Genomic DNA, 24,756 nt, shown 5'->3' with positions numbered 1-24,756 from the left:
CCCAACAGCAGTGGCGGGGCGCTAACTCCGCCCCATACCTCCCCCAGCCAATCCGTGCCGCGGGAGCCGCGCACGCGCGTCTTGGGCTCCCGGGCTCCAGAAGCCGTCCGAGCCGCTGCGAGGAAGAGCTCTGGGCTGGTGACGTCATCAAGCCGTGCGAGGCGGGGCTGCGGACGGTGGGCGGGAGGCTGCCAACGGTTTTGAGCGCAGGGAGGGCGGTGAGGGTGCGTGTGGAGGCGTCCTAGGTCTCCCGGACCGGGGCTCAGGGGAGGGGGACAGCCCCTTGTCGGCACCGTGGCAAACTGAGGGGGCTGAGGTCCGGCGGTGTGGCGAGGAGTCGCGAGGGGTGGTCGGGGTAGAGGATCGCAGGCTAGGCTTGAGGGCGGCGTGCCTTTTAGAGACGTCTGAGGAGGTGACCGAGTGTTTACGAAGTTTCTCTCGGGAGAGCGAGGAGGGAGGGAGTCTAGGGAAACTTACTATGGTTTTCTTGCCGGAAGGGGTCGGAGGGGATATACAAGAGGGTTGACCGTGGGTGGAACAGGTGCATGGCGGAGGGGTGTGAGCCGGTGGGGAGCCTGAGGTTCCTGCCTCTCCGAGACCGGGACCAGGTGAGGGGCACATAAGGCGGCTGGAGGGAAGTTAGGCCCTTACTGGGTTTGCGCCCGTTTCAGTTTGCACGTTGAGTTCAGTTGACCGGTGATGGCCGGTGCCAGAAGTTGATCCACAGCTTTCAGCCCTCCAGGGAACTGCAGGGGTGCTGTCGCTCCTCCGTCTTCTGTCCCCACCCACTCCTTGCTGCACCCTCCTTTTCCACCGTTCCCAGGAGCTGTGGAAGGAAATGCTTTTGCCCTCTCCCATGGCCTCGGAAACCGCCAGAAACCTTTCCTCTAACCAGAAAGCCTCCATACCGTTAGTCACCAAGGATCCTTGGCTTGGAGCCTTCCTCCTTTCTCCCAAATCTTCTTCTTCCGTGTACTTTCCCCCCTGGCCTGTCCTACAGCAGGACCAGAAGTTCCCAGCCGTACCGTCTGCAGTCGTCTCTTCCTTGTACCCATGGCGACATCAGCTACGGTTCCCAGTTCACCCCTCCGGGCTGAGGATCTCCTGAGTGATTCATCAGAAGCCCCTGGGCTGAACCAAATGTCCTCTGAGGTGACCTCCCAGCTCTATGCTTCTTTGCACCTCAGTCGCCAGGCAGAGGCCACAGCCCGAGCCCAGCTGTATCTGCCCTCCTCCTCCCCACCTCCTCATGAGATGTTAGATGGCTTGGCCCAAGAGCTGAGTCGCAGCTTGTCAGTTGGATTGGAGAACAACTTGAAGAAAAAGGTGAGAGAGGTGTGTCTTGGGGACCTCCAGGGTCTTGGAATTGGAGGTGGTTAAAAAAAAATAGCTTTGCTGAGATTTGAACCGCTCTTGTTGGATTTCACATTGCTTTTAACTAGAGTCCTTTAGGCTCGTTCCTGGGAGCAAATGTTTATGAGGCAGAGAGTGGCCCGGGGACACCATACTTGGGGAAATTGTGAAACTTAACTCGTGTTTTTTGGTCAGAGACACCTGCACTGTGCTTTTGATTGGCCCCCCCGGGCACTAAGAGTGAGGATAAGGACAGCAAAACGTGCTAAGCTCCTCCCAGCTCAAAGCTATTTTGATTGTATGGTGTCAAGTTCGGCATCTAAATCATTAAAACACAGCCTGATCAATCACACGTGCTACAGAAAGGGTAGTTACGCGTGTGGGCTAGAAAAAGTGTCGTAAACAATTTGCAGACCAGTTGGGTCTCTCGCCACGGACTGTACGGTCTTCGGAGAAGAGGTTTGCTCTCTAGCTGACAAGCGTCCTCCCCAGTCTTGTCTTAATGTGCCTGGTTAATTCATTCCCACTACTTGTCTGGCTTCTGCAGACGTTTGAGTTGAGTCCGTTCTGTTTTTCTTAGCTCTCCCAGGTGCCGGAGTAAAAATTCTTGGGTTGGCGGGGCGGGGGGTACCGGATGCCATCTGCCCTGGCGGTAGGTCGGACATAGGTTTTTCAGTGCGCATCTGATTTTCATGTTGCTTTTTCTTTTTTTTTTTCCCCCTAGGATGGTTCGAAGCATATCTTTGAGATGGAAAGTGTTCGGGGTCAACTTCAGAGCTTGCTCCAGACCTCCCGTGATACAGCCCATCGTGAGTAAACCCCTTGACCATGAAGAAGTGCACAGACGTAAGGGGCGGGAGAAGGTGGAGAAAGGAAGACTCAGGTTTCAGGAGAGGCTCCGGTTCTTTGGGAGAGGGGCCAGAGGAGAGGGTGCAGTAGAAAGGAAGGCCCTCTCCTCTCTTCTCCTTCAAGTGGTCCCCGTTCCAAAGTCTTACCTGACCCTGGCTCTGGGGTCCCTCTGGCTGCCTGCAGGGGACCCCCTCACTCCAGGTGCTGGCTCAGAGAGACGAGAAGAGGACTCCTTTGACAGTGACAGCACAGCCACCTTGCTGAAGTGAGTCCCCCTTGGGTTCTGCTCACTTGCTTGCCTGGAAAGCCAAGTGTTCCGTTCCATAATTCTCTCCTTCCTGCTTCTGAACCTCTTAAGGACCTAAGATGCTTGTCCCTCACCTTTCAGTTTTCATCCTTTCTCTCCTGGCTTCTAACTCCTTTACTTCAGGAATGTGGGCATCTCCTGCCTGGTACCTGGCTTTCTCCCAGCCTCTAGTCCTTCTTCCCCCGGAAGAGTCAGCTTCTTTCTGCTAAGACTGCTACTGCAGGGAGCGTGGTGTGCAGGAAGGAGCGCTAGAGAGTGAATCACAGGACCTAAGTGCTGTTGAGGGCCCTGTCACTGTCTAGCTCCGTGACTTTGGGCAAGTCTCTTGCCCTTTCTGAGTTCCAGTTTCCACGTTTGTAAAACGTCACAGTTGGACTAGGGGATCTCAAAAGCTTTCCCCACCCTGACATTCTCCACCTGGTTTGCTCAGCACCCGGCCCCTGCAAGACTTATCTCCGTCCAGCTCGGCCCAAGCCCTGGAGGAGCTGTTTCCCCGCTATGCCAGTCTTCGGCCAGGACCCCCGCTCAATCCCCCGGATTTCCAGGGCCTGAGGGATGCCCTGGATTCAGAGCATACCCGTCGCAAGGTGAGTTACCGAGGCTTCCTTTTGAAAGCAGCAACGATTAGAAATAGGCCGGGTGCTGAACAGGGCTGAGGGTTAAGGGCCTGCAAGCCGAGACTTTGCTCAAATGGCCCTTCAGGATGGTCGTCTTTGACCATCTGACCTAAAATGGCACATTCCTCCTCCTGGCGTTCAGTCGGGTTGCTCTGTTCTTTCCTTCATGTAGCTGCTTACCACAGCCCGATATATCTCATTCCTCCCCTCTGAAATCTAAGCTCCGTGAGGGCCATACCCTATCTCGTTCCGCCCTGTCTTCCTAAGGTCTAGAACATGCCTGACGCAAAGCAAAGCAATGTCGCATAAGCGCGTGGTGAATGCACAAGCCTCGCTAGCTTGTGCGAAGCCTTTACAGGTATTGGTGACCTAGCAAGCTTTATCTTCAGCCTCTCTGAGGTGGGCAGAGAGAGGGACTAGGCAGAGGAAGCGTCAGAATCACTGGTTGTGTTGTCTCTTCCTTGATCTTAAGTCACCTGGGCATGGATGAAAGGCTTTCTCCTGTCTTTGCCGTGTTTCATCACTGTGCCCGATGAACTTCTTGAGGCAGGAGTGACCTCCCGCTCTTTGCCGTGTGGGCTGTCGCGCTGCTGCCAGAGGGTTCATGGGAATTCTTCTCGGGAGGGCCAGGAAAGGGAAGAGCCTGGAAGCTAAGCCCTTGTCTCCTGAGATGGTAGGGGAAGGCATTGGAGGCTTCAGGTTTCCTGCTCCAGAATTCCTGATTCTTCTTCTCCAAACCTCCTCTGTTCTGGGGACCCAAGCTCCCTGTGTCCAGCCCGTGTTCACCGAGAAGACCTGGGAAGTTTGATGCTTTGGTCAGCTTAGGGACGGTCACCCCCACTTGTCACCCTTCTTCCCAGCATTGCGAGCGCCATATTCAGAGCCTCCAGACCCGAGTGCTGGAGCTTCAGCAACAGTTAGCTGTGGCTGTGACTGCCGACCGCAAGAAAGATGTTATGATCGAGCAGTTGGACAAGGTGCCAGGGGAGCAGAATGCGGGCGGGGCGCTCCATGGGGGGAAGAGTAAACGGGGTGGCCGGCCGGCATTTCTGTGCTCACTCTGGGAGCTGGGGCCCGGTGTGGGTTTCCCGATCCTGGGAGAAGGTGGCTGTTGACCCCGCTCCTGCGGGCAGAAAGAGGGCAAAACAATGATTTTGAAATGCCATCTGACTCTCCTCTCCTGAGACCCTGGCCCGCGTGGTGGAGGGCTGGAACCGGCACGAAGCCGAGCGGGCAGAGGTCCTTCGGGGGCTCCAGGAGGAACGCCAGGCAGCCGAACTCACCAGAAGCAAGCAGCAGGAGGTGGGCAACCTGGATCAGAAGGCATTAGAACCGGGGTCACAGATTGGCAGGTGGAAGGGGGTTGAAGTAGCTCCGAAGCAGGGTTCCCGACCGATTGAGCCAGGGTTGCAGAAACCGATCTGCTCTCTTTTCACCATTTTTACTGTCAGAATTGCCTCATCTGTGTCTTCCCGGCTTTCCCCACACCCTGTGGTCTTCTCTTTGGCCCCCAAGTCATTTAGTTAGGTCTTCATTTTCTTTTTTTTATTAAAAAAATTTTTTTAATGTTTATTCATTTTTTAAGAGAGAGAGAGAGAGAGAGCATGCGCAAGTGGGGGGAGGGGCAGAGAGAGAGGGAGACACAGAATCTGAAGCAGGCTCCAGGCTCTGAGCTGTCAGCACAGAACCCGACACAGGGCTCGAACCCATGAACCGCGAGATCGTGACCCAAGCCGAAGTCGGATGCCCAACCGACTGGGCCACCCAGGTGCCCCAGGTCTTACTTTTAAAGTCTATCTCATTGACGCTTTTTGAACTATGAGTTCGTCAGTTCCCCTGTCTTGTGTCCCCCTGTCCCTGAAAGACAGTAACCCACCTGGAGCAAAGCCTTTCTGAGGCCATGGAGGCCCTGAGTCGTGAGCAGGAAGGCGCCAGGCTGCAGCAACGGGAAAGAGAGACGCTGGTGAGAATGCTGGACTGGGTTGACTCCGGTGGAAGCCGCTAATTACTTCTGGAGGGGTGCTTGCCGTTGGCGGGTTGTGGGAGCTGCACTGGGGGAGTGTTTCCCAAAGACCGATCTTAGAACACTTGTTCTGCAAACAGGGCTCTGCCACCAAGTCAGCTTAAGAGACTCGGCAAATTATTTCCTCGTTAGAATCACCTGGGGGATTACTTTAAAATGTAGATTTCTGGGACCCACTGCCAGGGGTTTTGACTCAGTAGGCATATGGTGGGGCTGGGAGCCTAGATGTTTTCAGCAGTTTCCTAGCTGATTTTGTTCAGCCAGGCTTGGGAACTGTAGCGTAGGGCATGGCGAAGCCGGGTGTGGGACGAGACTCCGTCAGGTTTCTTACTGCTGGAGTGACAAGAGGATTACCCACGTGAACGAGCAGCCAGGTTTGGAACTCACTGTGTGCATGACATGTGCCTGCTACGTGCAGGCTGGTACTTGTCATCTTTTAGTTTTTTTATTACTTTTTTTAATGTTTTATTTGTGAGAGAGACAGAGAGAACACGGGTGGGGGAGGGACAGAGAGAGGGAGACAAAGAATCCAAAACAGGCTCCAGGCTCTGAGCTCCCAGCTGTCAGCCCAGAGCCCGACGCGGGCTCGAACTCTTGGACCGCGAGATCATGACCTGAGCCGAAGTCGGCCGCTTAACCGACCGAGCCACCCAGGCGCCCTTGGTACTTCTCATCTTAACAGGCTTTGTCCAACAGTATGGGTGATGGGTGCTGGTTGGCTAGGACGTGACTTTGCGGGCTGGATTTTCTGGTCTCCGTGGAGCTTCTCTTGATGATGATAGCGATGGCTGTTGTGTACGGAGTGCTCACCGTGTGCCGGGCCCCCGTGCTAATTACTTCCTGTGCGCTTTGCACCGTAATCCTCATGAGGTAGACCCTGGCATGATGCCGTTTTGCAGATTGAGACGCGTGCCTCAGAACGCATAGGAAGGGACAGATTTGAACCCAGATGTACCTAGTTCCGGAACAGAAGCTCTTATTTACTATATCCTAATCCCGTGGGCTGGCCAACTGCTGTGTTTCTCGTGGACGTAATTCTCAGGGCGCTGGTCCTCTGTGTGGGGTGAGGGGACAGATTGCTGGCGTCGGGCGGGCTCGTAAGGACCTTGGTTTCCCCTGGGGCCATAGGAGGAGGAGAGGCAGGCTCTGACCCTGAGCTTGGAGCTGGAACAGCAGCGGTGCCGGGCTCTGCAGGAGGAGCGGGACGAGGCCCGGGCCGGGCAGCTCAGTGAGCACCGGCAGCTGGAGACACTGAAGGTGGCCCTGGAAGGGGAACGGCAGGCGTGGGCCGAGCAGGAGCGCCAGCTGGAGGAGCGCCACCGGGCGCTGCGGGACGACGTGCAGGCCCAGCTGGAGCAGGAGAAGGTAAGAGTGGCAGGCGGGGAAGAGGGACCGGGTGCGGGGCCAGATAGCGGAATGAGGCGCGATGTCGGAATGTGGCGTGTCGGGGACTGGCGCGGAGAGCGCAGGGCTGTCGCCGCGGGACAAGGCTGAGGGTGTTAGGGGCGCGAAGGGCTGGGGGGCGGCCACCACACGGACGGACGGCAGAAGGGTGAGCTGGGACAGATGAGGAAGCAGTCACACGTGAAAGGGAGAGAAGCAGCTTGGGTTTTAGGGTGGGGGAGGCTGACGCGGGGCCAGGGGCAACGGGGCGCGGGGACACGCGGTGCGTCCTTAGGTTTGATGTCCTCCCGCAGGGGAACACACAGAGGGAGGCCCAGGCAGCGCGGGAGGCCCAGCAGCAGCTGGCGCTGGCGCAGTCCGAGGTGCGGCGCTTGGAGGGCGAGCTGGACACGGCCCGGAGGGAGAGGGACGCGCTGCAGCTGGAGATGAGCCTGGTACAGGTCAGGGGGCGGGGCGTCTGGGGCGGGTTTCCTGCTTAGGGGAGGAGGGTCTGAGGCACAGGGACTCACGACTCCCAAGAGGAGTCCTGGCGAACGCTCCTCCCGGTTTTAACTAGAATCTTGACCTCGGCTTCTGCTTTTACAGCAGCTCCCCCCACCCCCAATCACAGGATGCAGTGCCTGGAACCCCAGGTGGGACTAAAGCCCGTGTGTGCCCCGGGTTTCTTGCCCACACGCACCTGCGACGGGGGTTCCTTTACGGAGTAGCCACAGTAAGAGACGAACAGCAGTAGCTCGTTATAAAGTTGAACGCTCATGGGGCGCCCGGGCGGCTCAGTCGGGTGAGCGTCTGACTCTCGATTTTGGCTCAGGTCAGGATCTCGGGGTTCGGGGAGTTCGAGCCCCGACTCGGGCTCTGGCTGACAGTGTGGAGCCTGCTTGGGATTCTCTCTCTCTGCCCCTCCAAAATAAAAAAAATTTTTTAAAATTGAACACTTCTAAGTACGTACTGTAATAAAGTCATGTGAATGTCGTCTCTCACTTTCTCAAAGTATCTTAATGTCCTGCACTCACCCTTCTTCTTTTTTTTTTTTTAATTTTTTCTTTTTTAAAAAAAAATTTTTTTTTTTAACGTTTATTTATTTTTGAGACAGAGAGAGACACAGCATGAATGGCGGAGGGGCAGAGAGAGAGGGAGACACAGAATCGGAAGCAAGCTCCAGGCTCTGAGCCATCAGCCCAGAGCCTGACACGGGGCTCGAACTCGCGGACCGCGAGATCGTGACCTGAGCTGAAGTCGGACGCTTAACCGACTGAGCCACCCAGGCGCCCCTTTTTTAAATTTTTTAAAAAAGTTTGTTTACTTTTGAGAGAGCATAAGCAGGGGAGGAGCAGAGAGAGAGGGAGACACAGAATCCAAAACAGGCTCCAGGCTCTGAGCTGTCAGCACAGAGCCCGACGCGGGGCTCGAACCCATGAACTGCGAGATCGTGACCTGAGCCAAAGTTGGTGCTTACCCAACTGAGCCACGCAGGCGCCCCTCACCCTTCTTGTGAGGATGGGGGAATGACAAAATGCCCCGGGATGGGGTGAAGGAGGTGGATGGCACAGGCGTTGTGACACAGTGTGAGGCCTCTGTTGACCTGACGATACCGTCCGAAGGGGGATCACCTGCTTCCCGACCGCGGGTGACTGAAACCGCCGAAAGGGAAACCATGGATGAGAGGGGACCACTGTGTGTGTAAAATGTGTGTTAGGGGAAGATTAATGAGGATCTGAGACCAGGTCAGTCTGCGAGGTTTTCCTTATTAACGGTTGACCTAAGGGGATACACCCAGTTTCTCGGTCAGCGAGACCTGTGTTTGGAAAAACAAACTCCTTTCACTTTGCACCCAGCCGCTTGAGTTGGCGGGCCGACCGCATGGAAACCAATGTCCTGAATGACCAAGGGTGTTAGTTCCGTTCTGTAGCTGTTTGTAAGCTGCTGTCACCTTCTGACCTGGCGGGTGTGTGTTCACTGAGCCTGCCGAACGGCCCCTGCGCAAGCTCCGTGCTGGGAGCTGGGAGCAGTCCGGGCCCGCAGGAGCTCGCCGGCTAGAGCGGGAGTCTGTCTGGCACACGATTCTCGAAGTAGCATGCTAAGTGATAGTTGGGGGACAGGAGAACTACTCTTCACTCGGATGTCGTCTCGTTAGTGAGGTCCCCAACCACGCTGAGTGAAACGTGCAACCTCTCACCGTCCTGTTCCCCTTCCCTGCTTGATCTTTCTCCTGATACACTACATACTGTACTTTAAAATCTTGTGTATTTTTTGAAGGCAAGGGTTTTTGTCTCTTTGTTGTTGAATCCCAGAATAGTGCCTGGCTCTAGTACTATTCAAGCCCTTGATTTCATATTCTTCTATCCATTTTTTTTAGGTTTATTTATTTGTTTTGAGAGAGAGAGACAGAGAGAAGGAGAGACAGAATCCCAAGCAGGCTCCACGCAGAGCCTGGTGTGGGGCTCAATCCCACAAACCATGAGATCATGACCTGAGCCAAAATCAAGAGTTGGATTCTTTTTTTTTTTTTTTAATGTTTGTTTATTTATTTTTATGTGAGAGAGATCCAGCAAGCACAAGCAGGGGAGGGGCAGAGAGAGAGGGAGGGAGACACAGAATCCGAAGCAGGCTCTGGGCTCCGAGCCACCAGTGCAGAGCTTGGTGTGGGGCTCGAACGCACAGACCGCGAGATCATGACCTGAGCCGAAGTTGGACACTTAACCAACTGAACCACCCAGGAGCCCCGAGAGTTGGATTCTTAATTGACTAAGCCACCCACGTGCCTCTGTTCTATCCATTATCGAAAGGGAGGTGTTGACGTTTCTAGCTATTACTGTAGAACTGTCCATGTTTTCCATCAAGTCTGTCCATTTTTTCTTTATATAATCTGGGGTTCTGTTAAGTGCATATATGTTTATATGGTTATGTCTTCCTGATGTAACTTTTTTGGCTTAAATTTTTGTCTAATGATAACATAGCCCCCACCCTAGCTCGCTTGGTTGCTATTTGCATGGACTGTCTTTTTTCATCTTTTTATTTACAACCTCTTTGTGTCTTTGTATCTAAAGTGAGTTTGTAATCCAGACAACATATGGGTGGATTACGTTTTGTTTTTTAATCCATTCTGCCAGTTTCTGCTTTTTAATGGGAAAGTTTAATCCATTTCCATTTGAAGTAATTACTGGAAAAGAATCACTTATTTCTCCCATTTAACTATTTGTTTTCTGTGTGTCCTGCTTGGTTTTTGTTTTTTGTTTTTTCAATTCCTCCATTACTGCCTTTCTAAGGTACATTGATATTTTGTGTACCATTTTGATTCTCTTCATTTTTCCTTTTCTGTACATTTTAGAAGTTTTCTTAATGATTACCTTGGGATTACAGTTACCATCTTAACAGTAACCCAGTTTGAATAATACTAGCCTTAGTTTCCATAGTCAGTGATCACTGTTGCTACACATCTGTGTCCCTCTGCTTTCATGGTGTTATTGACACAGATTTGTAATTACTGTTTTATGCATCCGCCTTTTCTATCATATAGGGGAAAAAAGTTCCAAACTGAAAGTACAGTAATACACGGGGCGCCTGGATGGCTCAGTCGGTTAAGTGTCTGACTTTGGCTCAGGTCATGATCTCACCGTTCATGGTTCTGTGCTGACAGCTCGGAGCCTGGAGCCGGCTTCAGATTCTGTGTCTCCCCCCTTCTCTCTGCCCCTCCCCCCCGCTCAAAAATAAACATTAAAAAAACATTTTTTTTTTCAAAGAAAGTACAGTAATACAGACTTTTGCATTTACCTATGTAGTAACCTTTACCACTTTTCTTTATTTATTCATAGAGCTTCAAGTTACTGTTGAATTTCATTTCATTTTAGTCTACAGGACTCCCTTCAGCATGTTTCTATAGGTCAGGTTTGCTAGTAATGAGTGCTCTTAGCTTTTGTTTATCTGAGAATGCCTTAATTTCTCCTTCATTCTTGAAGGATTTTTTTAAATGTTTACTTAGGAGAGAGAGGGAGAGAGAGCATGTGAGCGAGCAGGGATAAGGGGGCAGAGGGAGAGAGAGAGAATCCCAAGCAGGCTCCACACTCAGTGTGGAGCCTGACACCGGGCTTGATCCCACAACCCTGGGATCGTGACCTGAGCCGATAGCAAGAGTCAAGATGCTCAACTGACTGAGCCCCCCAGGAGCCCCTTGAAGGATTTTTTTTAGTTGACGGTTGATGTGATTTTCTTTCAGCATTTTAAATATGTCATTCCACTACCGTCTGGGCTCTCTCACTTCTTACAAGACATCAGCTGTGTTACTGAAGTGCTGTTGTAAGTGACAAGGTCCTTCTCGCACTTTCTCCGTTTGACTCTTGACAGTATGAGTGTGACGTGTGGTAGTGCAGATCTCTTTGAGTTCATTGTGCTTAGAGACTGTTGAGTTTCTGGACTGGGTGGATTTACGTCTGTTACCAAATTTGGGAAGTTTTTGGCCATTTCTTCAAAAAAATGTTTTTCTGTTCCCTTTTCTCTCTCTCTCTCATCATTCTGGGACGTCACTGTTGCAGGTGTTGGTATGATGTCCCTCAGGTCCCTCAGGCTCTGTTCATTTTTCTCAGTTGTTTTTTCGTTCTGCTCATTAGTTTGGGTAACTTCAACTGCTTATCCTCAAGTTCAATGGCCCTTTCTTCTTCTTGTTGAGATCGGCCATTGAGCCCCTTCAGTGAATTTTTAATAGCTTTTATTTTTGAGAGCGGTTTTATGTTCCGGGCAATGTTGAGCAGAAGGCACAGAGACTTCCCACATCCCCCCTACCTCCGCAGGGACATGGCTGTGTCTGTACATGGTCAACATCCCCACTAGCGTAGCGCGTTTGTTACAATCCGTGAATCTACACTGACACGTCACTATCACACAGAGTCCATAGTTTACGTTAGGGTTTTCTCTTGGTCTTGTACATTTTATAGGTTTGGACAAATTTATAATGACACGTATCCACCTTTACAGTTCTGTACTTGGTAGTTTCACTGCCTTAAAAATCCTTTGTGCGCTGCCTGTTCATCCCGTCTTCCGTCCGACCCCTGGCAACCACTGACCTATTTACTGTCTCCATAGTTTTGCCTTTCCCAGAATGCTATACGGTTGGAATCAAATGGCTTGTAGCCTTTTCGGACTGGCTTCACTTAGTGCTACGCATTGAAGTTTCCTCTGCGTCTCTTCAAGGCTTGAGAGCTCGTTCTTTTTTAGTGCTGGATAATATTCCTCTGTCTGGCTGGACCACAGCTCATTTATCCATGCACCTGCTGGAGGACATCTGACCGCCTCTGACTTCTGGCAGTTATAAATAAAGCTGCTGTAGGGGCGCCTGGGTGGCTCAGTCGGTTAAGCGTCCGACTTCGGCTCGGGTTGTGATCTCACGGTTCGTGAGTTCGAGCCCCGCGTCGGGCTCTGGGCTGACCGCTCGGAGCCTGGAGCCTGCTTCGGATTCTGTGACTCCCTCTCTCTCTGCCCCTCCCCCTGCTCGCACTCTGTCTCTGTCTCTCTCAAAAATAAATAAAACGCTAAAAAAAAAAATTAAAAAAAAAATAAATAAAGCTGCTGTAAACATCCGTGTGCAGGCTTGGGCACGGACCTAAGTTTTTAGCTCCTCTGGGTAAATCCCAAGGACCGTGGTTGCTACATCATATGCTAAGAGTATGTAAGAGACCACCGCACTGTCTCCGGAGGGGCGGTACCCTTTTGCCCTCGCACTGAGTGAGCGTTCCCGCTGCTCACACTCTCTCCGACGTAGGTTGTGCTCAGTGGGTTTTGGTCATTTCAGTAAGCGTATGTGGTGGCATCTAAGGAAATTTTCGTATCATCAGTTGTACTTCGCAGCTCCCCGGGTTTCTGTTTGGTTCTTTTTCATAACTTACGTCTTTTTAGTGAGGTTTTCTATTTGCTCCTATATCATTCCGATTTCAGTTTGCCATCCAAATAGTTCACGGAGCATATTTAAGACTGTTGACTTAATGTCTTTGATTAATAATTCCAGTGTCTGGGCTTCTCCAGGAAATGTTCCTGTCAGAGTCTCTTCTTCCTTTGTGTTTTATTTTTAAGCAATCTCCACACCCAACATGGGGCTCAAACTCACAACCCTGAGATCAAGAGTCGCATGCTCAGGGTACCTTGGGTGGCTCAGTCGGTTAAGCGCCTGACTTTGGCTCGGGTCATGATCTCATTGTTCGTGGGTTTGAGCCCTGCATTGGGCTCTGCACTGACAGCATGGAGCCTGCTTGAGATTCTCTCTCTCTCTCTCTCTCTCTCTCTCTCTCTTTTGCCCTTGTCCCACCTGTGTGCACTCTCCCTCTCTCTCAAAATAAATAAAAAGTTACCTCCTCTACCAACTGAGCAGTCAGGTGCCTCTAATTCTATTTTTCCTTTGAATGAGTCATATTTTCCTGTTTCTTTTTACATCTTGTAATTTGTTGTTGAGAACTAGACTTTTTTTTTAAATGTTTTTATTTATTTTTGAAGGAGAGAGACAGAGCATGAGCGGGGGAGGGGCAGAGAGAGAGGGAGACACAGAAGCTGAAGCAGGCTCCAGGCTCCGAGCTGTCAGGACAGAGCCCGACGCGGGGCTCGAATCCACAGACCGTGAGATCATGACCTGAGCCGAAGTCGGACGCTCGACCGACTGAGCCACCCAGGTGCCCCAAGAACTAGACATTTTGAATATTATAATGTAATTATGGAAATCTTATTCTCTCTCTCCCTGGATTTCTTTTGATGGCTATAGCCATTCATTTGTTTAGTGACTTTTTCAAATTATTTTTGCAAAGTCTGTATTTCTTGTTATGTGTGGTGACTGACAATTCTGTTATCTGTGTGATTAGCCTGTGACTTGACAGGTTTTCTTAAATGTCTGGATTCCTCTCCCAAATAAGTATATATGTCTCTTTAAATCTTTTTTTTTTTTTAATTTTTAACGTTTATTTATTGGGGGGGCGGGGAGGGGCAGAGAGGGAGACACAGAATCTGAAGCAGGCTCCGGGCTCCAGCTGTCAGCACAGAGCCTGACATGGGGCTCAAACTCATGAACTATGAGATCACTGAGCCGAAGTTGGACGCTTAACTGACTGAGCCACCCAGGCGCCCCTCTTTGAGTCTTCTAATTGATGCCACCAGGGAGGCCTCTGCAGCCCAAGGCACGCAAAAGAAAGGTGTTTGTTTGGTCTGGTTCCTCAGGGAGCCGTCAAACTGATCAAGACACCCAACCCCACGTCTTTGGAGGGCAGGGTCCTTACTCCCCCCTGCTTCAGCCAGCCACTCTAGTTTCCCGGACTACAGTTTCCATGGCTGCGGAGGGGCTGAGCGCTGGGGGATATCAGCGCTGGTACCAGAGTTCAGCAGCCTCTGCTTTCGGCAAGCACTCTCCTGGTTGCTTAAGTGTCTGATCTGGTTCCAGAATTCCCAAATAGTGGATTTTGATCATGTTTTTCTCAGCTTATTGAAGATGTTTCAGCAGAAGGACCGACCCCTGCATTTTCCTACCCTGCTGTTTTCTGGGACATCGCTGTTTTTAAATTCTGTTTCAAGTAAAAAAAAAAAAAAAACACACCATACAACATTATTAATGTTTTCTCTAAAGTCAACACTCATTTAGAGGGGTCCATGTTATTTACTATTTTCTTTGCTGTTCTAACTTTCTCTGACCTCGGACCTCCTATCTGGATCTTTTTCTTGGTGGAAAAAATCTCTCGTGTGTATGTGTATGTGTGTGTTTTCGGTTAGTTATTTTAGTTTGAAAACGTCTTTATTTCACATTCATTTTCGAAGGAATTCCTGGATGTAGAATTCTAGGTTGGTAGTTATTTCAACATATAGAAAATACCATCCTGACTTTCATTATTGCTGTTGAGAAGTCAGCTACCAGTTGACCACTGTTACTTTTAAAATTTTCTCCTTGTAGTTTTTATGTTTTACCTGGGTGCATGCATATATCTATATCTATATCTATATCTATATCTATATCTATATCTATATCTATATCTACACACACATATATGCACATCTTTTTAGGGATTCATTTGGCTTCTTGAATCAGTATGGTGTCTTTCATCAGTTCTGGAAAATTCTCAGTCATTATCTTTGCATTGCCTCTGCTCCATTGTCTCTGCCATCTGTTTCTGGAACCTGATTAAAGCGAATGTACCTTAGCTCTCCTCCTAGATCTTGTTGTTCGGTTTATATTTCACATCTTTTGTGTTTCATGCTCACTCTGGATAATTTCCTATCTTCCAGTTCACTAAATCTCTGTTCAACGTTGTCTAATTTACTGACTGAGGTTTTAATTTTATGTATCGTACTTTTTCATTTTACAAAGTTCTCTTTTTATCTTCAAATTTTACTGTTTCATAGTTTCTTGGTTTCTGATATTTTCACATTTGTCTTCGATTACTTTAAATAGTTGTATTATCTGTAGATAATAATTTCAATATCTGAAATGTTTGAGGATCCTTTTCTGTTGTTTCTTGTTCTTGCTGGTTCCCATGGAATTTCCTCGGGTCCTTTTTCTTTTTCTCCTTCCTTCCTTCCTTCCATTTTTGGTTTAATTTTAAGTAGGCTCCACACCCAGTGTGGGGCTTGAACTCATGACCCTGAGATCAAGAGATGGACCCTCTACCGACTGAGCCATCCAGGTGCCCTGGGTTCTCTTTATTTCTGATCGTATGTTGGAACTTTGTATTTGAAAGATTGTGGGGATAAATTGAGGCCTGCAGTGAAGATTTGCATTTGCTTCTACCTGAAAGACACTACAAAACCAGGATTTAAACCACATTTTAAAGGTTGGGATCGCTCTATGATTAAAGCTGAGCTTTACTTTCATATAGGCTGTTCCACTTCTGTTCACCTTCATCCTGAGGATGAAACATACTAGAGTCTCAATTTATTGTGGGGAGGGTCTCCACTTAGATATCAACTTATATGGGCCTTGGCTTTTGATTTCTGTTCATGTGCTCTTGAAAGACAGTCCAGACAGGATAGGCAGATACCTCCAGGGCAAAAGTGACTGTCTACCCTGCTGGCTAACCTGGCTAGGTGCCCATTTCCCTTTGCTTTGGCCTAGTAATTCCATGCTGGTACATCTTTGGTGCTTTTTAGGGAGATATATATATATATGTATGTATATATATATACACATATACGTATACACACGCACATACATACATATACATACACACATATATATACACACATGTATACGTATATATATGTATACATGTACCCATATACCCATATACATATATATGTATACATGTGAATATGTATATACATATATATGTATATATATGTATATGTATATCTGTGTGTGTGTGTGTGTGTGTATATATATATATATATATATATATACACACACACTCTCCTGAACAACTTCCCCTGCCAGTATTAGGAATGTGAAGATCTCATGCCAGTCTTGTACTCTAAAGTAGCTTGTAAGGTTGGATTTCATATGTGTTTCTTTTCTTCTTTTTTTTTAATGTTTATTTACTTTTGAGAGAGAGACAGAGCGTGTTTGGGGGAGGGGCAGAGAGAGAGGGAGACATAGAATCCAAAGCATGTTCTAGGCTCTGAGCTGTCAGCACAGAGCCCCACATAGGGCTCAAATCCACGAACCATGAGATCATGACCTGAGCTGAAGTTGGATGTTCAACTGACTGAGCCACCCAGGCGCTGCTGTTTCTAAATTCTTACACATTAAAAAAAAATTTTTTTTTAATGCTTATTTTTGAGAGACAGAGACAGACAGAGTGCAAGCAGGGGAGGGGCAGAGAGAGGGAGAGACACAGAATCTGAAGCAGGCTCCAGGCTCTGAGCTGTCCACACAGAGCCCAACATGGGGCTCGAACTCACGGACCGTGAGATCGTGACCTGAGCTGAAGTCAGGTGCCCAACCAACTGAGCCAGCCGGCTGCCCTCATATGTGTTTCCTGAATATTTGATATTTGATGGCCAATGTCGTTTCTTTAACGTTTATGGAAATATTTAGGCTTTCTGTTTCTTGAATTATTTTTGGCTCTCTCTTTCTGTATATCCATCTAGTCTAAACTTTCTAATTTATCGACTTAAAGTTGTACTTAATTTTATTTTTTTAACGTCCTTGGCATCTTTTCTACTCTTTCTTTCCTGATAGTGTTCTCTTGTGTCATTTCTCTCATCCTTTCTTTTTAAAATCATCTTTGTTGTAGTTGAATGAGTTTTCAGAGAATTAACTTTTTTCTTTGGTTTTATTCTGTTGTTGTTTTAAAAATCTTGTTAAGATGGATGCTTGCTTATTCTTTTCCAGTCTTTTCTAAGTTTCTCTATGAGTATTCATTTAAGTGCATCCTACAACTTATCCTATATGGTATTTTCCTTACTGTTTGGTTCTGAATAATATGCAGATTTTTAAATACGATTTATTTTTGACCTCCTGGGTTATTTCCAAACATACAGGCTTTTTCTTTTTATATTTTATTGTTGATTTATAGCTTAACTTTGTGATCAGAGAGCGTGGTCTTTTTAAAAAATTACGTATGTGTATTCCACACAGCTTTTTGTTTTGAAATATTTCTGTCTCAACGAAATGTTGCATGAATGGTATAACGAATGGCTCTTAGATTCACCCATTGACATTTTACGATGTTTGTTGTCTGGTTCACTGTCCCTCTCTCTCCCTTCCTCCACCCCCAGCACTGGAGAGTTTGTTATAGACATGAGGGAATATGTTAGTACAGATAGATATACACTGTGATTGTTAAGAGTTGTATAATGTCTCAATGAATGGGTGAATCATAGTTTTCTTAAGCATTTTCCTTTCTATGAGAAGTCTACATTGACTCCGGTTTTTTCACTCTTAAGAGCAGCACTGCAGTGAACATTATTGCAAGTGGATGTTTGGCACCCCTTCTGTAGGATAGATTCCTTAAAGTGGAATTGTCGGCCCACAGGGAGTATATATCAAATTGTCCAATAGAAGAATTTAGGGGGGCACCTGGGTGGCTCGGTCGCTTGGGCGTCCGACTCTTGATTTTGGCTCAGGTCATGGTCTCAGGGTTGTGGGATCGAGCCCTGAGTCAGGCTCCGCGCTGAGCGTGAAGCCTGCTCAAGATTCTGTCGCTCTCCCCTTCTTGCACTCGCTTTGTCTCTCTCTAAAACAAAAATAAAAATCAGCTTGTAAGAAGGTAAGTTTTATACGATGTGGGGCTTTCTTCCCCACAATTTTTTTTTTTAATTTTTTTTTCCACGTTTTTAATTTATTTTTGGGACAGAGAGAGACAGAGCATGAACGGGGGAGGGGCAGAGAGAGAGGGAGACACAGAATCGGAAACAGGCTCCAGGTTCCGAGCCATCAGCCCAGAGCCTGACGCGGGGCTCGAACTCACAGACCGCGAGATCGTGGCCTGGCTGAAGTCAGACGCTTAACCGACTGCGCCACCCAGGCGCCCTCTTCCCCACAATTTTTAAAAACTAAACACAGAAAAGAACGTGTGTTGTTGCGAAGGGTTGATGCAGGATTGGAAACTGTCTGGGAGAGGGGAGGGGGGTGGGCGGCAGGAAGACACGAAGGGCCGTGTAAGCCATTTCAAGCAGCCAGAACTTTATTCTTCAGGCCGGGGGGGGGGGGTGGTGCATTTGGACGGTTTCAAACAAGGAGATAAGTTGAGCCCATCTGTATTCTAGAATATTCACTCAGGCACAAAGTGCGAGATCTGCTGGGGCCGACGTGACTGAGGGTGGAGGGTAGAATAGACGTGAGGAGATCAGCGAGACGTGAACTCATACTGAATTACTGTAGTAGCGAGTGAGGAGTAAATTTGCTAGCGTTTAGGAAGTGGAATGGAACGAGCCGGTTGGAGGCGGAAAGAAGCAGGATGGGGTCCGGGATGACTCTGGGTTCAGATGGCTTGGTGGTTTCGGTGGAGAGCCGTGCCACGAACTAAGGCACGAAATACATCCTAGGAGGGAAAGGACTGAGAGTGGAAAACCAAACGAGCTACACTTCGAATGTTTTATTTGGGGTGTATCCAAATACACATATTCAGTAGGCCTCTGTGTGAGTGGGCTTAAAGCCTGGAAGAAAGGCCCAACTAAAGACAGATTAGGAAGTGTTTTAGGGTAGAAACAGTAGCAAAAAATATGGCCTAGAGGCCACGTGTTTATTATTGACGTGACCCGGAGCGTCAGCTGCTGTGTGGTCAGGAAGAAGACTGAGGACCTTTCTGGGCAGCTGGGGCCGAGGAGCAGTCAGAACGGGGTCACGGAGCTGTGGCGTCGGGAGCGTGGCTTCGGAAGGAAAGGTGGACGTGGGTGGTAGGTGTTCCAGAGACATCACCGGATGGGCTGAGACCCAGCCTCTGTGGGACTTCGGAATTAGGGTCCTCGTCGTGAACGGCTGTGAGCGGAAACGCGGTTTCAGCGAGCGGGAGGAGGACTGTGAGGTGACAAACCGGAGACCGTGCCGCAGCCTGATTGTGCTTTAGGAGGAGGGGACGGTGCCTCCTGCCGGGCGCCCGCCGAGCGTCAGGCCCTGGGCCGCCTCGGACACACGAGAGGTCTCGTCATCCTGCCCGACCTTTCTTTTCGCTACGTGTAGATTTTTCTGCCCACGGCCCTCTTGACTTGTGTGTGCCACGTGCGTGGTGTGGGAGGACCTCGTGGCCCCGGGAGGAAAGGGGTCCTCTTTGAGTCCTCGTGACAGAAGTCTTGTTCTTCGGCCCTCAGGCCTGTGAGGGGGGTGCCGGTCGGTGGGCTTTCTGTCGCCTGGCGCCCTCCGTCCCGGGAACCGAGCCCTCGCCTCACCCTCCTTCACCACCAGGCCCGGTACGAGAGCCAGCGGGTCCAGCTGGAGTCGGACCTGGCCGTGCGGCTGGAGCAGCGGGTGACAGAGCGGCTGGCTCAGGCCCAGGAGAGCGGCCTGCGGCAGGTGGCCTCGCTGCGGGAACGTCACAGGTGCGCGGCCCGCACCGGGGCCCCTGGCGGGCGACGTCACACGTCCATATCCCCTGCGGTCCCTCTGCTGGCTCCCAGCCTGCTGGCTGCCGTCGGGCCCGGACCGCGTGTGTCCGGGGCAGGGCCGCCGTCGACCGTGTGGGGAGGGCGCGGGGGCCCATACCTGGCGGGTGCGACAGATCTCCAGCCCCCTGGCCTTGGTGGGGACGGTGCCGAGCTGTGACCTGTGCCGTCTCCAGAGCTGCCCCGAGGCCTCGAACCTCCTCCTGTGCCAGATCCCTTCTCCCCTCCTGGATTTTTCTGGAAAAATGCCTCTTCAGTGAATCACCGTCCCATAAATCTTCGCCGCGGCGACTGCTCCCGGGGTCCCCGTCCCAACACGCCAGCTCTGTCCTTCCCCCTTTCCCGAACCCACCACGCCTCGGCCTGTCACATGCACGCCTTCCGCCTTTTCTCCCTTGATGGCGTTCGTCTCCGGACTCGGTCCTCCTTCCTCCCCCTCGTCCCCCCAGGAAGCAGCTGCAGGACCTGAGCGGACAGCACCAGCAGGAGCTGTCCGCCCAGCTGGCTCAGTTCAAGGTGGAAATGGCGGAGCGCGAGGAGAGGCAGCAGCAGGTGGCGCAGGACTACGAGCTCAGGTACCGTCCCGCCGGGTCCCTGCCAGCCCGGAGCCCGCTCCCCCCGCCCCGCCCCTGCGGGCCTGTGCGCGCCGCCACCGGACCCCCGCCGCCTGGCCCGCCGTCTCAGAGGCCGCGCGCCCCCTGCCCCGTCTCTCGTCAGGCTGGCCCGGGAGCAGGCGCGGGTGCGGGAGCTGCAGAGCGGCCAGCGGCGGCTGGAGGAGCGGCGCGCTGAACTGGTGGAGCGGCTCCAGGCCATGCTGCAGGCCCACTGGGCAGAGGCCAGCCAGCTGCTCGGCGCCACCACCCTGCCCCCGGACCTCCCGGTACGCACCGCCCGCTCTCCCGCTGCTAAGTTCTGTCCTAGGGCCTGCCCGGGGGGAGGGGGGCCCGCCTGTGTACCTTCTCGAAGAGGAACTGCCCCCTCAGAGGTCTTTTTGCCACGGTCACGGCTCGCCTCCACTGACCCCTCGCCTTGGGCACGGCTGTCTCCCCCCAGCCCGGGGGGGCGGGGGGGGGTGAGTGGTACCTGCTACCAGTCCTGCCGGGTGGCCGCTGAGTTATGACGCGAAGGGCCGAGAATTGTCGCCCAGTCTTGCCCCAGAGTAGGGGAGGGGGGGTCTCACCCCAGCCCTTCTTTCTTTTCTTTTTTTTTTTAATTTTTTTTTAATGTTTATTTATTTTTGAGAGAGAGAGTGTGAGCAGGGGAGGGGGGCAGAGAGAGGGAGAATCCGAAGCAGGCTCCAGGCTCCGAGCTGTCAGCACAGAGCCTGACGTGGGGCTCGAACTCACAAACCGTGAGATCGTGACCTGAGCCGAAATCAGACGCTTAACCGACGGAGCCACCCAGGCGCCCCTCACCCCAACCCTTCTTATGTTGGCATCTCCTACTTCCTTCTCATAATTACGAGATTTTTATCTTTAAGTGAAAATATTTTTTGGGATAGACAATAATATGCACGTGGTAAAAACAGAAATCCAAACAGTTCAAGGAGGTGCACGGTGAAACGTAATCTCCATCCTGCCCTGCACCGCGGTCTCTGGGCACGCTCCGCTCTCCCCAGAAGCAGCCTCTGCTCCTGACTTGCGTGCACACCCCGCCCTCAGTGGGGGGCCTTCCCCACGTGGCTGTGCGACTTTTCATTTGACCACGTGTTTGTCGTGAACATCAAAGTCGTTTCCTGTATTCTGTTTCTACTCAGCAGTTCTCAAATACCGTTCAACCATGCCTTCGTGCAGGCATCTCCCTAAAGTCTCTAGAAATGGAAGTTTAAGGTCGAAAATACACATTTTTAACTTTGGTAGAAATTTGATAGACGTTACCAAACCTCCTCTTATTTGGAATCTTAAGTTTGTAATCAAAGCGTCTGGGCCACATCTTGTCTCCTTAAATGCACAGGGCGTTGATCCTTGTTCTGTGTCTGTCTTGTGCCCAGGTCCCCACCACCAGCCCCTCCAGCCCTGGGCCTCAGGAGCCAGAGAAGGGCGAGAGGAGGCTCTGGACTCGGCCTCCCGTGGCCGTGGCCCTGAAGCCCGTGTTGCAGCAGAGCCGGGAAGCTGGGGCAGAACAGCCACCGCGGGTTCTCCGCAGCCCCTCCCCAGACCTGAGCCCCCTGCTGGGCCCCCCTTTCCAGAGCCAGCATTCCTTCCAGCCCCTGGAGCCAAAGCCGGGCCTCACTTCGTCTGTTACCTCTGGTAACGGGGGACAGAGTCACTGGGGTGCCCCCTGTACATGCACTGCCTGACTGGCTCCTCTGACCCAGCTCCCTGTCTGTCTGGGCGGGGCTTGAGTGCTTGGTTCCCCAGATGTCTCGGGGACCATAAGGTGCAAGGAGCCGAAATCCACTCAAGTTGGCTCAAGTAAAGGGAGTGGGAACTCACGGGGATCGGATGTCACTGGACTTCAGGAGAGCTGGCGTCGGGACCAGGGGCGTTCTCCAGGCTGATTTGGGGCCATCCGGGCCCTTGACTCTGCCTCTCCCCGCACATCTTCCGCTGGTAGACCAGCACTCTCTCTCAGGTCTTGCTCTCATGACGTTGGTTCGCATGTGGGTTTGACCAGCTGTGACACTCCAGCCGATACTCTAGACCATCTTTTTTTTTTTTTTTTAATTTTTAAATGTTTATTTATTTGGAGATAGAGTGTGTGCGTATGCGTGTGAGTGAGTGGGGGGGGGGGTCAGAGAGAGCGAGAGAGAGAATCCGAAGCAGGCTCTGCACTGTCAGCACAGATCCTGACGTGGGGGTCGAACCCACAAACTATGAGGTCATGACCTGAGCCAATATCAGGAGTCAGGCACAACCAACTGAGCCCCCCGGGGGGCCTTAGACAACCTTCTAGAGACCTCGGTGTCTCTGTTTCTTGGGTCCAGTTCAAGGAGAGGCGATGTGATGGGTTGGTGACCACTTCTTGGACTGGCTGACCTTGAATGTGGCTCTCCCTGGCTCAGTCAGCTGCGACTTGGGTGGATGGGGACGCTCTGCGTGGTGCAAACATGACCACCAGGTCGAGTGAAGAATGAGGGCTGAGTTCCATCAGGATTTTAAATCCAAAAGTTGTGTAACCATAATTAAAAAGAATGAGGGCGTGTTCTGGTGAGGGGGACCAGAACATGTCTGTTCATCGTGAGCCATTCTGAGTATTGGTTTCTCTACTTCGAGGAGTTGATGGTGGGGTTAATTTATTTAGAGCCTGAGCCCCACAGCTCTCTCCTGGTCCACACTTTGTGGAACTCAGCTGTGCCACCTGCCAGTCGCCCCCCAACCTTCTCTCTCCAGCTGTTCTAAACGTTGGTTGTCCTCCCCCAGCTGTGATGCCCTCTTACGTTACTGGGCCTCTTTCCTTGGGGGCATTTGGAGGGTTGATTTGTGGAGGAGTCCCCTCCCCGCACAACACACGCTGGGCCGGTTCGCTTTCCAGCCGGGGCTTTCTCTACCGCTGGCGCCTTCCACCCTGATCACCGCCCAGAGCGGCCGTTCCCTGAGGAAGATCCTGGATCCGACGGGGACGGCTTCCTAAAGCCGGGGCTGCAGCCCCCTTCCCAGCTGGACGGCCTCAAACATTTTTTGCACCAGGTAAGCGAGGGCCCACCCATCCTACCTCGTTTCCTTCTCCCCTTCCTCATTCTCTCTCCCCTCCAGGAGTCCAGGACTGTGGCTGCAGCCGCCTTTCGGGACTGACAGCTTCTCTCGCGGTCTGTCTAGATTCCCATCGCCTAAGTTCTGGAAGGCGGCCATCCCTGGCCCTTTCTTCCCTCTGCCTCCCTCACATTCCCAGGGCTCTTTCTTCACTGGTTCTCAGGGAGCCTCACTGTCTTGTCCCCCCAGCTGCTGGAGATAGTACCGCAGAGCAGCGAGGCCCCCTCTGTTGAGCTTTTGCCCCCGAAGTCTGGTGAGTGGGGAAGGTGGGAGCCGCGGAGGTGCGAGAGCCTAACGGAGGCGAGGCGATAGGGCTTTCTCGGCTCCTGCTCTGTTTCCCGAGCCCTGCGCCTCTTGCCTTTCACTAGGCCCCCTGACTGTCCCATCTTGGGAGGAGGCCCCGCAGGTGCCACACCTCCCGCCCCCTGTTCATAAGACTAAAGTGCCCCTGGCCATGGCGTCCAGTCTCTTCCGGGCTCACGAGCTTCCCTCAAGCCATTCACAGAGCAGCGGCCTCCGGGCGGGCTCCCCAGAGCGAGATGAGCGGCCGGGAGGTGAGGAGGGAAGGTGCCGGCTGCGGGGCCCGGGGAGGCGGAGCGAGGGCCCTGGCGTGACGAGCGTCACCGATGCGCCTCAGGTGGGGACGGGCTCGCACCCGCGCGGCAGCTGATGGACGTGTCGCAGCTGCTACGACTGTACCAAGCTCGGGGCTGGGGGGCTCTGCCCGCTGAGGACCTGCTGCTCTACCTGAAGAGGCAGGAACACGGCAGGTACCAGCCTGGAGCGAGGGCAGGAGGGTTAGATGGATGGAGCCTGGACCCGCGGGAGACGGCCCAGGCAGGGGAGGGAGGGTTGGGTGCTGTCCACCGAGAGGCGTCTGTTCTCTTCCGGGGCAGCCGGTGCGGGCAAGCGGAGGCCCAGCCGTCCCCTCTCTTCCTCTGCGACTTGCTGCTCCCACCACTGTTTGTTCTTCTTCCCGAGAGACTGGGGAATAGCTTTCCCTCCGCCGTCGGGGAGCCCCCCGTCCTCACCCTCCATTTGTGTGGCAGGACGGACAGCCGAGGGGATAATGTCCCCAGAAGGAACACGGACTCCCGCTTGGGTGAGATCCCCCGGAAAGAGGTGAGGGAAAGTGAGGCGGGGGCGAGGGGCGTGCGAGGGCCCTCACCGACTGGTTCCTCCCAGGCCGGCTCCTTGTCTGTTGCCTCACCTCTGTTTCCTGTCTGTCTTCTGTAGCGTGGTCTCCCCTTGGCTGGCTGACTGTGGCCCTCTCCATGCACGGTGCCCTTCTGGGGTGGTGGGGAGGCTGACCCCCTTCTCTCCTCCCTCCCCTCCCGGATCCCCTCCCAGGCTCTCCCTCGCCGCCTGGCTGCTGCAGCCCCTAGGACGGACAAGCCTCCCACACGCAGGAAGGGCGGGCACCAGGCCCCCAGCAGCACGAGGAGTCGGGGGGGCATCTGGAGATGAGCCCCTCGCCCTGTCTGCTCTTCTCCTAATAAACGTTCCAGAGTCTGT

At 52.1% G+C, this 24,756-nt stretch overlaps 1 protein-coding gene across 7 annotated transcripts; it reads left to right on the top strand.

Moving 5' to 3' along the window:
- The first annotated feature begins 113 nt into the window (after nt 1–113).
- Nucleotides 114–24,756, top strand: CNTROB (centrobin, centriole duplication and spindle assembly protein). Of its 7 annotated transcripts, none has more exons than XM_053892183.1 (19): nt 114–1,335; nt 2,078–2,162; nt 2,386–2,467; nt 2,940–3,096; nt 3,987–4,103; nt 4,312–4,428; nt 4,991–5,089; nt 6,278–6,514; nt 6,847–6,987; nt 19,353–19,486; nt 19,999–20,124; nt 20,267–20,429; nt 21,540–21,798; nt 23,024–23,178; nt 23,431–23,494; nt 23,610–23,795; nt 23,879–24,011; nt 24,291–24,363; nt 24,580–24,756. In XM_053892183.1, the coding sequence occupies exons 1-19, from the start codon at nt 1,054–1,056 to the stop codon at nt 24,706–24,708; spliced, it is 2,739 nt and encodes a 912-aa protein (XP_053748158.1). In that variant the 5' UTR covers nt 114–1,053; the 3' UTR covers nt 24,709–24,756. The 7 variants fall into 7 exon arrangements, 5 of the variants coding, with proteins under 5 accessions (XP_053748158.1, XP_053748161.1, XP_053748160.1 ...); XM_053892185.1 differs by having other exon boundaries at nt 117–1,335; nt 6,847–6,993; nt 24,291–24,343; XM_053892182.1 differs by having other exon boundaries at nt 117–1,335; nt 6,847–6,993.

This window comes from Panthera pardus, unplaced genomic scaffold (genome assembly GCF_024362965.1).
Source record: "Panthera pardus isolate Hobbes unplaced genomic scaffold, ASM2436296v1 HiC_scaffold_3, whole genome shotgun sequence".
In the NCBI taxonomy this organism is placed as follows: Eukaryota; Metazoa; Chordata; class Mammalia; order Carnivora; family Felidae; genus Panthera; species Panthera pardus.
This window is presented reverse-complemented; position numbering and strand designations above follow the sequence as displayed.

Excerpts from the sequence above, each read along its gene's own strand:
- CNTROB (XM_053892182.1), top strand. The coding sequence starts at position 1,054 with ATGGCGACATCAGCTACGGTTCCCAGTTCACCCCTCCGGGCTGAGGAT. Across the intron at positions 2,468-2,939 it reads AGCACAGCCACCTTGCTGAA|CACCCGGCCCCTGCAAGACT; the intron begins GTGAGTCCCCCT and ends TGGTTTGCTCAG. Across the intron at positions 24,012-24,290 it reads AAGAGGCAGGAACACGGCAG|GACGGACAGCCGAGGGGATA; the intron begins GTACCAGCCTGG and ends TTTGTGTGGCAG.